Raw genomic sequence first — 13,462 nt, 5'->3', positions numbered from 1 at the left:
CATGGACCATGTACAGCAGGCACCTCAAAGCACTGGAGAGGTACCACCAACGCTGCCTCCGCAAGATCCTGCAAATTCATTGGCAGGATAGGCGCACAAATGTCAGTGTTCTCGCTCAGGCCAACATCCCCAGCATCGAAGCTTTGACCACGCTCGTTCAGCTCCGATGGATGGGTCACATCGTCCGCATGCCAGATACGAGACTCCCAAAACAAGCGCTCTGCTCGGAGCTCTGGCACGGCAAGAGCGCCCCAGGTGGGCAGAGGAAACGCTTCAAGTGTAAAAAGTGCAACATCCCCACGGACACCTGGGAATCCCTGGCCCAAGACCGCACAAAGTAGAGGGGAAGCATCCAAGAAGGCGCCGAACACCTCGAGTCTCTTCGCCAGGAGCAAGCAGAAGCCAAGCGCAAGCAACGCACGTCAACCCCACCCACCCGCCCGCCCCTTCAACCACCGTCTGCCCCACCTGTGACAGAGACTGTAGGTCCCGCATTGAACTCAGTCACTTGAGAACTCATTTTTAAGTGGAAGCAAGTCATCCTCGGTTCCGAGGGACTGCCTCAGAAGAGAAGAAATTCTAAATTATTTTGATAACATTGCATTAGATCAGTATTTGTCTGGAGCTTCTGAACAAAATTTACGAAACAAAATACAAATAATCTGCTGTTGCATATTAACAAGGTTCAGAGTGAAAAAAATTGAACTGGCATTTGCAGATAGAACAAATAACCCAGAGTATTCACTGATCCCATCACTTCAGTTGTGCAAGCTAGTTCAGGTCACTGGCATGGCTAGGCTCAGGAGCTGCTCTAATAGCACATTTATATTCAGTACCTTCCAAATCAATGACAAACTAAATATAAACAGAGCTCATGAATCAGAGGTTGCACACACCACCATGTAGTTTATACCTATCTTTTTGATATCTGTGAAAATGCAAAGCATTCTACACAGCAGCCCACTGCCATACAGATCAACAGAGTGGTCTTGGGAAAGCCACTGACTGAGCTAGCAAAATAATCAGTACTGACGCCTTGGCACAGTCATTTTTAAGTATGCATTGACTGCAGCAGAAACACGATAACCAGTGACCGGCTAGCCAGTTATCTGTGCCATTATTTCCTGCAAGCAAGTGGAAAAACTCACCACTGACACTGCCAGTTCCAGACCGAGCGAACTCCAACTGATAATCAAGGTCAGCACTCCCAGGAGAGCCGCGCTGTGCAGAGAGAAAAGACAGAGTGTAAGAGGGCCAATTGTAGTTTAAAAAAATACTATACTGCAAGTAATTTAACAGTAAAACACCTCTGCAATAATTATAAGCTTGTTTTGTTAAAATATGAATCTGACAAATATAAAAGAGTTCACCTCTTTATACTAATCCTCTCCAGTAAAAATGTAATTTAAATTCAGTTTAAAAATATTCCATTTCAACCTCTCAGAAATGAAACTGATGAACATTAAAACTGCAGCTACACTTAGCATGGTACAGATTACTGATTTTAACAAAGTAACTTCAACCATGAAGCTTTCAATTTCAAAAATTTGATGTTTGCAATTTGATGATCAGTGATATACGATGATGAATTATTTTAGTCAAGAAATCATTAAGGGTTAAAGTAATATAAGTTTTTGAAATTTCAGAAAAATCTTTTTTGATACAATATCATAATTTAGAGCATTGTCAATCAGCCTCTAATATCAACACCATAACCCTCATCAAATGCCAAAATAAGCCAAGCATACCCTAATAAATTGCTAATATTTCTCCAAGGCTGATAGTTTGAGAGTGAAATAAAACATCTGAATAACTGCAGTTCAGCATCAAAGGTAATCCAGTGCACTGTAGGGCATAAACAGCTGTCAGATTGTAGTCATATACGGAAACTGGTACTGACAGTCCATCGTCCTGTGCATGATGAAGCCTTGGGACACTGGAGCATCCAGAGGTCAATAAGAGATTTTTTCTGATTCGTTTTTAACCCTCTTGCAAAAAGCAAAAAGTGGCTACACATCCCCATTAAAATGATTTCTAAAAAGAGAAATAAATAAGACTCCCGTGGTATTTCCTGCACACTGGCAACACATTCATCCATACTGAACAATTTCCATTTCAAACCAACTATTTGTGCCATACAACAGGAGAAAGTTACATTATTCGACACTAATCAAATCATGTTCAGTTAAGTCCATTGGTTAGAAATCTTATGCACCTTAAAAAAAAAACTTGTGCCCATTTTTACATCTTTTATGGCAAGAGTTTTAGCTTCTCAATTTCTGAAATTTCTTTTGGGTATCTCATGCTACATAGAATTTCTAAACACTGACACTAGTATTGTTAATAACCAATCACTTGGACAAAATATAGGTTTACTGCTGGTGGTTTCTACTTGATCTGCCATAAGCTAATGAACAAAATATACATTTATTGTACTATGACCGATTTTCACATTAAAAATGTTCGCTTTTCTTATTTTCTTCCATCCGTTCCTGGTGCTGCTTCATGCTGGGGTAAATGCTCTTGGGCATTGGTCACCTTCCAGTACTTCACTCAAGTGACCATTTCCTTTCAGTATCCTGCTCAAGTGATCACTCTTCATTTGACTGCCAGCAGCTAATCAACCACAGGGGACATCACTATAGAACCAAATGTAGTCCTTACATATCCGTTTTCAACGGGAAGGTGATGGGTGTTGTCATTGGACAGTGATCGAGTGGGACCCCAACAGCAACCCCATCTGTCCCAGCTCGGATCAGTTAACTCAGCACAGAACAAGGATCTTCCTGATCTGTGTGGGCCAGTTCCATAAAGGACCATCAGGGACCCTGTGTATTCATTTATTTGCAAAACATGCTACTTACTTATTGCCCAGAGTTCCAACTCCTGTTCAGTGACCTCTGCCAGAAGCACTTGTGCAGATGCTGGGAAAGGACAGGGTCGGACTTGGTTACAGTAATTGAATTCCTTGCCAATACTCAGTCAAGACTCACATGAAATGTTGCCACTTCAGTGAAGTCAGTAAGTCATTGCCCTCGGAAGAGGAAGAAGTGAAAATGGTCGAGAAAGAAGAAAAAGGGGAAGCAAAATTCCCCCAAAATGAGCAATCCTGTAGGTTCTTAACCCTGGCTATGAGAGGGAGTAACTGGCTCTCCGAAGTCTAATAATTTAGTGCTGTAACTAGTGGTTACAGAAAGGGGGGGGGGGGGGGAAAGAGAAGGGGCTAAAACAACTCACTCAATTTCTTTTTATTCTTGCAGAAAACTACCTGGTCTCCATTTGCCATCTTTTCCTGATAACCTAGATGAAATTGGGAAATTGCCATGTGGGGAATACCACTGAGCTGCTGCAACAGATTCCCAATGGTAGATTTTTTTTAAAATACAATGAAATCTGGCTGTCAGCAAAATACATTGAACACTCTGCATCACATAAGCACACTTACCAAATAAGGATTCCCTTTGAGTTGCGGATTAGCCCAAACAGCACCAGTAGACAGATAAGAACATCAAAAAGCAGCAAGCCAAGATACCCCAACCACCTTTAAAGAAAACAGTACACTTAAGTAAAAAAAGGCAAAATGATTTCATTAGTGTCAGACAGGTGACCCACTCTTACAGCATCTGGTAATAGAATCGCTAGCAAAATGTCAATATTTCAGAATACCTAAATAAGAGTTAATGTTCTGCTCTAGTAGATATGTGCTCTGGCTCCCTCTGAGATCTCTTCCATATGACATGGCTGAGACCAGAAACTCATTACATGAGGAATATTACCACTCCATAATAGTTACTCAGTGCAAAATAGGCAAGCATAACTGCATCAGTTATCAAAAAAACACATCTTTATTTATCCAGAATAAACAGAACAAAATTGCATTATAACTGTTTAATGTCCATGAGTTTTTCACCAGTATTGTCCAATGTAACAAGACTCTTGATTCAGTTCATGGTATTAATTTAGACTTTGAAGATATATCTTTAGCTTCATATTTAATATGCAAAATAGTCACTTTTGAGGTCATAAGAAGTTACTAATTTTTTCCAAGCGCTCACGTGGAGCTATTTTGTAAAGCACAGTACTTCCTGGTTTGTTGCCTTAGCTGTGTATACACACGGACAAAACTGTGTTTTAAAAAGGAACTTAAATGATTTCAGTTCTTACAAGATTAATCAGTTTAGGACCTTCTGCAGGAACGGTGCTACACTGGGGAAGCTTGATGTAGCTTGTGCGCAACACAATACTTTTTTTCTATACAGATCTCATTATATTGTTCACAATGGGTTGGAAGAGAGGCTGAATTAAGGTGACTAAGTCACATACCGTTTTTGTTGCATGGTATTCGGGGATTTTTAAATTATTTTCATTATTGAATTCCACGACTGTTCATTTTTCCATGAAAACTAAAGCTACTGCATTGATTCTCCATATACTCATAAGTGAGAAGCTATCATACACTAATTAATCTCCCATGGCATTGCATATAGGAGTCCAGACTTGCTTCAGACAAATGTCAGTCAGACAGAGGATAGACGAAGGAATTAGGGCACAAACACATAATTCAGCCCCTATTTTAAAGTCATATATTCTGTCCTTATTTTCATATAATGCTTCAATTTTACATTTATAAAGGTAGTAATCTCTGGATTACCTCCTGTGCCACGTGCTGAACAGGTTAAGGAAATGAAGATTAGAAACGTCACTACATGGCTGTCACAGGAGGGAAGGGTTTGCATTTATGGGGCATTGTGGCGAGGCCTGCAACAAGGGAAAGCTATACTGAATAGACAGCCTTCACCGGAGCTGAAATTACACTAAAGTTCTTGCAGGGAGGGTGAAGAGAGCTTTGGGAGAGGATTTAAAGCAATATGACAGGAGGACAGGAAAGGTCTATGTTTGAGACTAGAGCGACAGCGAGAGATGATGATTAATAATTAATAAAGCTGTTGGAATAGAAGCACAAGGCTGAACTGAAATACCGAAAAAAATCAGAAAAAAGAACACAAGGAAGTAAGATAAAAACTTTACTGTCGAAGGGATAAAGAATATTTAAAAAATCAGAAAACCAGGAAACAGAATTAGGGTCAACATTTCAAAAAACTGGAATCAGGATTAAGTGGTATGTACTCGGTTGCACAATGCATTTCAAATAAAATTGGAGCGGTGAAAGCATTAATTACAGTGGAGGAAGACATGGCTTAGGTTTGGACAGGGCTAAGAGCTTAGTATTATTAGTCATAAGCTTTTAATGGGGGGGGGGGGGTGGAGAAGGGGTGGGTGGCACATTGGTAAAGGATTCTATCAGAGCACAAGAATGTATATCCTAGGGGGCTGCAATGAGAGATAATCCATATGTATAGAGTTAAGAAAGAGTAAGGAAAATGGTCTAATTCTTGGTGTGCATTACAGTGGAGATGCGATAGGGGTGGAGAATCACAGACAATTCAAAAAGATGCTAGTTAATATTTTGAAAGAAAGTTGCAGATTCAGGCTACTTTACAGAAAGTGTGTTTTAGGATTGTAAGCGTTTATGAAGTAAAGAATTAGAGGTCAGGATCCTGATCACCACCTTCAGCAAAAGATTTAAATCCTTTAATTCTCTGCAGCTAAACTGGAAGGATTTTTAAAAATATAATTAGTGTTATTATAACAGGAAATGAGTTGGCAGCAGCTGTCCAGTATAAACATTGAAGTTCAACAATTTGAAATAAATTAAGTGGGAAGGAAAATGGTACAACTCTTGATGTGAATTACAGGCCACTAAACAAGGAGTTGGGCTACAGGGAGAGATATGAAAGAACCCACCAATAACAATAAGTAATTTTAACCATCTCAAGATAGAGTGGGGCATGGGGCCAAAGTGGGAAGCACTTTTTAAATTCATTCAGGACTGCTTCCTAAATCACTATGGCCTCAAGCACCACAATGTAATATTAATGTCAATCTAGGGGGAAGTCCCACACAAGTCTGCTGCCCAGCAGCAGAACCAGGCCAGGAGGACCCGACTGGCCACAAGAGGCTATGGTGAGTTTAAGAAATATCCTTCTATTTTAATTCACTGTGGGCCAGGAGGAACAGGACTGTTCCCTCAGACCCCTAAAGGTGTCCTTGGGCCTACTAAGTGGCCTAACTCTAATTTTTAAGATAGTGTCCTCTCATTCTTGATTTCCCCACTGTGGTAAACCACTGTTTGTATTCCACTGTGTACATGCCTCGGCTGACTCCTCCCACGAGTCCAGGTATAAAGGTGACTGCTCCACAGTCCCTCTGTATTCTGGACCGGTCGACCACTCGAGGCACACCTTCATTCTCTTGTTAATAAAAGCCTGTTAGTTACTCGCTTAATCTCAGTCTTTTGAGTTATTGATAGCGCATCAATTTTATTAACAAGATTTTTATAATGGAGAAGATCCTCATACCAGCATGCCTAGACTTAGACCATCGGGAGGCGGACGCATCCACCAAGTTTACGCACTGGCTTAGGTGCTTTGAAAAGTTCCTGATCGCCTCCGCTGCAACGGTCAAATCGGACGAGGACAAACTGGATGTCCTGACCTCCAAAGTGAACCACCGAGTGTACTCGGTCATCCAGGACGCGACCTCGTACGCGGATGCTATCAAGCTCCTCAAGGACCAGTACACGCGCCCAGTGAACGAAGTGTACGCCAGGCACCTCCTGGGGAGTCGGAAACAACAACCTGGGGAATCGACCGAGGAATACCTTTAGGCACTGTCTGTGCTTGGCCGGGCCTGTGGTTGTAAGGATGTAAAGGCCGCCGTGTACACAGAGGAACTTATCCGGGACGCTTTTGTAGCGGGCCACCGGTCCAATTACACCCGACAGCGACTGTTGGAGCAGAGTGACCTCGACCTCAACAAGGCCTCTGAACTCGCACTATCATTGGACACAGCCTACCGGGGCATGGATGCCTACTCCTCTGCACCGTGGACGCCGCGGGGAACGACAGCCTGGGACACGGTAGGACCGTCTCATAGCGCCGTGCCACCCCAGCCACGGGCCAACTACCGCAGCAGTGTCCCAAGGCCAGAAATGCTACTTCTGTGGCCAGGCCAAACACCCCAGAGCGCGCTGCCCGGCGAAAAATGCGATCTGCTCGGGCTGCGGGAAGAAGGGACACTACGCCAGCGTCTGCAGAGCCAAAGCCACCCCGAACCCCAGCAGCACCACGTGTGGGCCGCCATCTTGGGCCTCCCCAGCCATGTGCGAACCACCGGAACAGCAGCCATTTTGGACGCCTCCAGCCACATGGGGATCATGGACGCCGCCATCTTGGACGACAGCCGGGACGCAGCAGGCCCCCAACACCGCCTCATCTGATACCCGCAGCGACACACCGACCCCTACGCTGGCCTCCGTTACGCTGGACCAAGCGAGACCGCACCAGCTGGCCAGTTCCACAATGGACATTAAGGTAAATGGTCACGAAACAATCTGCCTTTTTGACTCTGGGAGCATGGAGAGCTTCATCCACCCCAACATGGTGCGGCGTTGCTCTCTCCCAGTCCTGCCTGCGCACCAGCGGATTTCTATGGCCTCCGAGTCCCAGTCGGCGGACATTGGCGGCTACTGCGTGGTGACACTCTTAGTAGACGGGACTGTGTATGATAATTTTAAACTTCTGGTCCTGCCCCACCTCTGCGCTGCCGTTCTACTGGGGTTAGGTTTTCAGTGCCACCTTAAAAGTGTTACGATGGCGTACGGTGGACCCCTCCCCCCACTCACAGTCCGCAGCCAGCAGCTTCAAAATTGCCCGCCGCGCACCAGGTGCAACCTCTCCACACTCAGAGTTACACCCCCCCCCCCCCCCCACCCCCACTGTTTGCTAACCTCACCCCCGACTAAGCCCATCGCCACATAGAGCAGGCGATACAGTGCCGGGGACAGGGTTTTCATTAAAACCGAAGTGGAGCGGCTCCTGAAGGAGGGGATTATTGAGGGCAGCACCAGCCCCTGGCGAGCCCAGGTTGTGGTCGTTAAGACCGGCGAGAAGCAGCGCCTGGTCATCGACTACAGCCAGACAATAAATCGTTACACCCTGCTGGACGCTTACCCACTCCCCCGCATAGCTGATATGGTCAACCAGATCGCGCAGTACCGCGTCTTCTCGACCATTGACCTGAAATCAGCGTACCACCAGCTCCCTATCCGCCCTGAGGACCGCCAGTATACTGCCTTTGAGGCAAACGGCCGCCTCTATCACTTCCTTAGGGTTCCCTTTGACGTCACCAACGGGGTCTCCGTCTTCCAAAGGGAGATGGACCGGATGGTCGATCAAAATGCGTTGCAGGCCACTTTCCCATATCTGGACAATGTGACCATCTGCGGCCATGACTTGCAGGACCATGACGCAAACCTCGAAAAATTCCTCTGCACCACCAAACTCCTGAACCTGACGTGTAACAAGGAGAAGTGCATATTCCGAACAACCCGCCTCGCCATCCTTGGCTGTGTTGTGGAACACTGAGTCATCGGTCCCGACCCCGACCGGATGCGTCCCCTTATGGAACTCCCACTGCCCCAAGGCCCTGAAGAGGTGCCTAGGGTTTTTCTCCTATTACGCCCAGTGGGTCCCCTACTATGCGGACAAGGCCCGTCCGCTGATCAAGTCCACCTCTTTTCCCATGACGGCAGAGGCCCGCTTAGCCTTCCACCGTATCAAGGAAGACATTGCCAAAGCCACCATGCACGCAGTGGACGAATCCATCCCCTTCCAGGTGGAAAGCGACGCGTCTGATTTTGCCCTGGCCGCTACCCTTAATCAGGCGGGGAGACCCGTGGCCTTCTTCTCACGAACCCTCCAGGGCCCGGAGACCAGACACTCCGCTGTTGAGAAGGAGGCCCAGGCTATTGTGGAGGCTGTGCGTCATTGGAGGCACTACCTGGCCGGAAAACGATTTACCCTGCTCACTGACCAGCGTTCAGTTGCTTTTATGTTTAACAACAAGCAGAGGGGCAAAATCAAAAACGACAAGATCTTGAGGTGGAGAATCGAACTTTCCACCTACAATTACGAGATCTTGTACCGGCCCGGGAAGCTCAATGAACCCCCGGATGCTCTATCGCGTGGCACCTGCGCCAGCGCGCAGATCGATAGACTGCGGGCCCTCCACAATGACCTCTGCCACCCAGGGGTCACCAGGTTCTTCCACTTCATCAAGGCCCGCAACCTGCCTTACTCCATTGAGGAGGTCAGGACCATGACCAGGAACTGCCAAGTCTGCGCTGAGTGCAAACCGCACTTTTATAGACCAGACAGGGCTCACCTGATAAAAGCCACTCGCCCCTTCGAGCGCCTGAGCGTTGATTTTAAAGGGCCTCTCCCCGCCTCCGATTGCAATGTGTACTTTCTCAACATTATTGATGAGTACTCCCGTTTGCCGTTCGCCATCCCCTGCCCGGACATGACCAGTGCCACGGTCATTAAATGTCTGAACGACCTCTTCACCCTGTTCGGTTTCCCTAGCTATATCCATAGCGACCGGGGGTCATCGTTTATGAGCGACGAACTCCACCAGTACCTGCTCGCTAGGGGTATTGCCACAAGCAGGACCACCAGTTACAACCCCCGGGGGAACGGACAGGTGGAAAGAGAGAATGCGACAGTTTGGAAGGCCGCCCTGCTAGCCTTAAAGTCTAGGGGCCTTCCGACCTCCCGCTGGCAGGATGTGCTCCCCGATGCGCTCCACTCTATTCGGTCACTGCTCTGCACTGCCACTAACGCCACCCCTCATGAGAAAATGTTTGTCTTCCCAAGGAAGTCCACATCGGGGACATCGCTACCCGCCATGGCTGACGTCCCCAGGGCCGGTCCTACTGAGAAGACATGCGAGGACCCATAAAACGGACCCCCTGGTCGAGAGGGTCGACCTCCTCCACGCCAACCCCCAGTATGCTTACATTGCGTACCCGGACGGGCGGGAGGACACAGTCTCCATACGAGACCTCGCACCCTCGGGGGCCGCATTAACCCACTACCCACTACCACCGCACCCCCCACCCCACGATCCAATATCCAGCCCCAGCAGACGGCAGGCCTGGGCCCCGCGACCCACTCGACACCCACGAGGACTACACACCAGTGCCCCAGCCTACGAGGGACTCGACGCCGGAAGCTTCACTACCCCTGCCGTCGCCATGTCGATCACAGCGGCAGACAAGACCTCCGGAGAGACTACAATACACTAACTTTTAATACACTTCACCCCGCCGGACTCATTTTTAAACAAGGGGTGAATGTGGTAAACCACTGTTTGTATTCCACTGTGTACATGCCTGTACATGCCTCGACTGACTCCTCCCACGAGTCCAGGTATAAAGGTGACTGCTCCACAGTCCCTCTGTATTCTGGACCGGTCGACCACTCGAGGCACACCTTCATTCTCTTGTTAATAAAAGCCTGTTAGTTACTCGCTTAATCTCAGTCTTTTGAGTTATTGATAGCGCATCACCCACCTGAGGAAATAGTTTTTTCTTGTATCTACCCTATCAAAACCGTTCAACATTTTAAACACTTCGATCAGATCACCCCTCAATCTTTCATACACAGGGAATATAAGCCAAGTTTATACAACCTGCCCTCATAATTTAACCCTCTACACTCCGGTATCATTTTGGTGAACCTGCGCTGTACCTCCTCCTGAGGTGTGGTGCCCAAAATTGAATGCAGTACTCCAAGCTCCATACCACTGAAGCATCACTTCCTCCCCCCTTTGTGTTCCAGTCCCCTTGAGATAAAGGCCAACAATCCATTAGCCTTTTCGATTGCTTTTTCTAACAGTCTACTAACTGCATAAGAAACACACACATATGATTGGCAATGATTTGGGTGGGGAGGGGGGGGGGGGGGCAGGCAAACTCAAATATTTAACAGATACACTTTATGGACAATCCCAAAGGGGAATAGTTTCAAGCCAGACTAATAATTAACAGCAGCTGCTTGGCTGTTAGTTACAATTCACGGGAACATTTTCACTATCGCTGTAAATTTTATATTGTTTGGCCACTCAGTGAAACTAGTTCAGTTTGACCTTGGATTCAAACGCTTACAATTCTAAAGAACAAAACCAGCAAGATAGCCAGGCAATAGCGTTAAAAGCGGCATTATCCTTTCCTTGAACCTCAAAGCAGAACTGTAATGCTTAAAGCACAGTATTGGATGAAACTTCCTCAGCATCAAAAGGGCACAAAGGCACAAAGAGCACAGTGTGCTAAATTTCAAAAGATCCCAATAGCATCTCCATAGAAAGTCACTTGTCAAATGATAGAAATACCATGAAAAGTGTGCAAGTTGCTGAAGTGATGATTATTTCTACTAAAGAAAATTTTGATAGCAGCTGTGTATCTGTTAAGAGCCAACTTATTAAAAGTTAGCAAAATCGTAATAAATTATTAAAATACTGAGCTGGCAAACTACTGTAGGATAAAAACTGTTCAGCTGCACGGCTAGATGCACTACTGGCTCACCACATGCCCATTTTTGAGTGTACGTAAATGTTGGATAATCGCCAACAGATTTGATGAAAGTGGGGTTTCTATGTTAGAGAAATCATACGTCAGCACTTACAGTTCCTGAAATGACATTAGCACTTGCGGAACAGGTGGACGGTTGCCAGCATGATCATTTAAAACTCCTTCACAATGGTTGGTTAAAAACTGAAGTTCTTAATTTCATATGAAGAGGTACAAGTTTACAGGCAGATGAATCGATAGGACAGCAGCACAGTGAGCGCTCCTGCTCGTGCAGAAGCAAAGATACTCAGGCCGCCTTTGCTGCAGGAAACAAATCTCCTGTCAGATGAGACAGAAATGATAATGAAGACAAAAGAATTGGCACCATGTTCCTTGCCCTGTTTGAAGCATGGCTGCACTGACAGTAGTTATGGAGAAAACCATTTCTGAACTGTTTGTCCTCCCAGCTGGGCACCGGATCCATGGGAATAATGGGGGAATTTAAAAAGAAAAGAATGGAAGCAGAGGAAAAAGAAACAAGTCTCAAAGAAAACAAAAGTGAACATAAAACGATTCGAAATAGATGCGCTTCTGTTATAGACTCCGACACGGATCCAAAACCACCAGGAATAATAATGCTGAAACTTTCAAAAGGAAGTACAGACTCAGCAGTGTTCAAGTAGCAATACGCTATTGCAAAATAATTCACCAGCTTTTTTTTCCTTTTCCTGTCACCTATATTTTCTCCCCTCCTCTCCCAAGGGCACCGATTCTTACTGGGTTGCAGTTCCAGACAGCAGCAACCTTTTGGTATCTCGCCTAAATGTTTAATCATAACTGCGCAAGCTCTTCAGCCCCCACCCCCCGTAAACTCTCTTCTGGCCTCGTCGTGTGCTCCATATTCCCTTCCTCTCTCCAGCCCATAACCCCACTCTTCTACCTTCCTATCCCCAAAGCCTCTAATCCCACTCTACCTTTCTCTCCAGCATCGCAGTCCTCCCCCGGCCTCCTTGGGCTCTAACCCTGCGTGACCTGAAGACTGCAATTGGTCTTGGCTCCCTGTGTACAATGCATTGGAATATCAACTAGTACAAAGAAAAAAGCATACGCCAACAATTATATTTGAAGGTTTATTGGTTTGTGCAATGTTCATTCAGAGTGCTAACTATGTAGGAAGCTTTAGTTACTGTTGGAACAAGAAATTAGCAGCACAAACAATAGGTCAATAACATTTTGGAGGTACTTCATTTAAAGGTTTGTAGGTGTAAGTTGATAAACTCTTGATTCAACTTTCCACTGATCAATAAGCAAACAACCAGAAGACATGAGATCTCTTTAGAAGTGAACTGCCTTAGCGCAAAGTTTACTGAGCATACCTCTGTCAAAATGTTAAGCTCTTTTCAAGCAATTTAAAAACATAAGAACATAAGAAATAGGAGCAGGAGTAGGCCAATCGGCCCCTCGAGCCTGCTCCGCCATTCAATAAGATCATGGCTGATCTGATCCTAACCACCAATCTACTATCACAGAACCATCTCCTGAATCTAACAGAATTAGACACACGAAATAGGAGCAGGATCAGGCTACACGGCCCCTGGGCCCGCTACCCACAGGGCCATGTCCGATCCGAACCTAGACTCATGTCCAAATTCCTGCCCGCTCCCCGTAACCCTTAATTCCCTTTACTTCTAGGAAACTGTCTATTTCGGTTTTCAATTTATGTAATGATGTAGCTTCTACAGCTTTTTGGGGCAGCATATTCCATGGACCTACCACCCTGAGTGAAGTAGTTCCTCCTCATCTCAGTTTTGAAAGAGCAGCCCCTTATTCTAAGACTATGCCCCCTAGTTCTAGTTTCACCCATCATCGGGAACATCCTCCCCGCATCCACCCGATCCAACTCCTTCACAATCTTATATGTTTCAATAAGATCGCCTCTCATTCTTCTGAACTCCAATGAGTAGAGTCCCAATCTACTCAACCTCTCCTCAT

The 13,462-nt window shown here is 46.0% G+C and overlaps 1 protein-coding gene across 4 annotated transcripts in view; it reads right to left on the bottom strand.

Moving 5' to 3' along the window:
* The window catches only part of ttyh3a (tweety family member 3a), a 217,371-nt gene that overhangs the window by 82,418 nt on the left and 121,491 nt on the right, over positions 1-13,462 (bottom strand). For all 4 annotated transcript variants that reach the window (XM_086000409.1, XM_086000411.1, XM_086000412.1 and 1 more), the window contains exons 5-6: positions 3,446-3,541; positions 1,149-1,221 (exon numbers count right to left, since the gene is read on the bottom strand). In XM_086000409.1, coding sequence (XP_085856535.1) covers positions 1,149-1,221; positions 3,446-3,541 — 169 coding nt within the window. The remainder of the gene's footprint in view (positions 1-1,148; positions 1,222-3,445; positions 3,542-13,462) is intronic.

The sequence above is a fragment of the Somniosus microcephalus genome, chromosome 11 (assembly GCF_052327205.1).
Source record: "Somniosus microcephalus isolate GS21.2 chromosome 11, FLI_Smic_1.0, whole genome shotgun sequence".
Classification (NCBI taxonomy): domain Eukaryota; kingdom Metazoa; phylum Chordata; class Chondrichthyes; order Squaliformes; family Somniosidae; genus Somniosus; species Somniosus microcephalus.
Note: the sequence above shows the minus strand (reverse complement) of the source record. Positions and strands in the feature narration are given on the sequence as shown.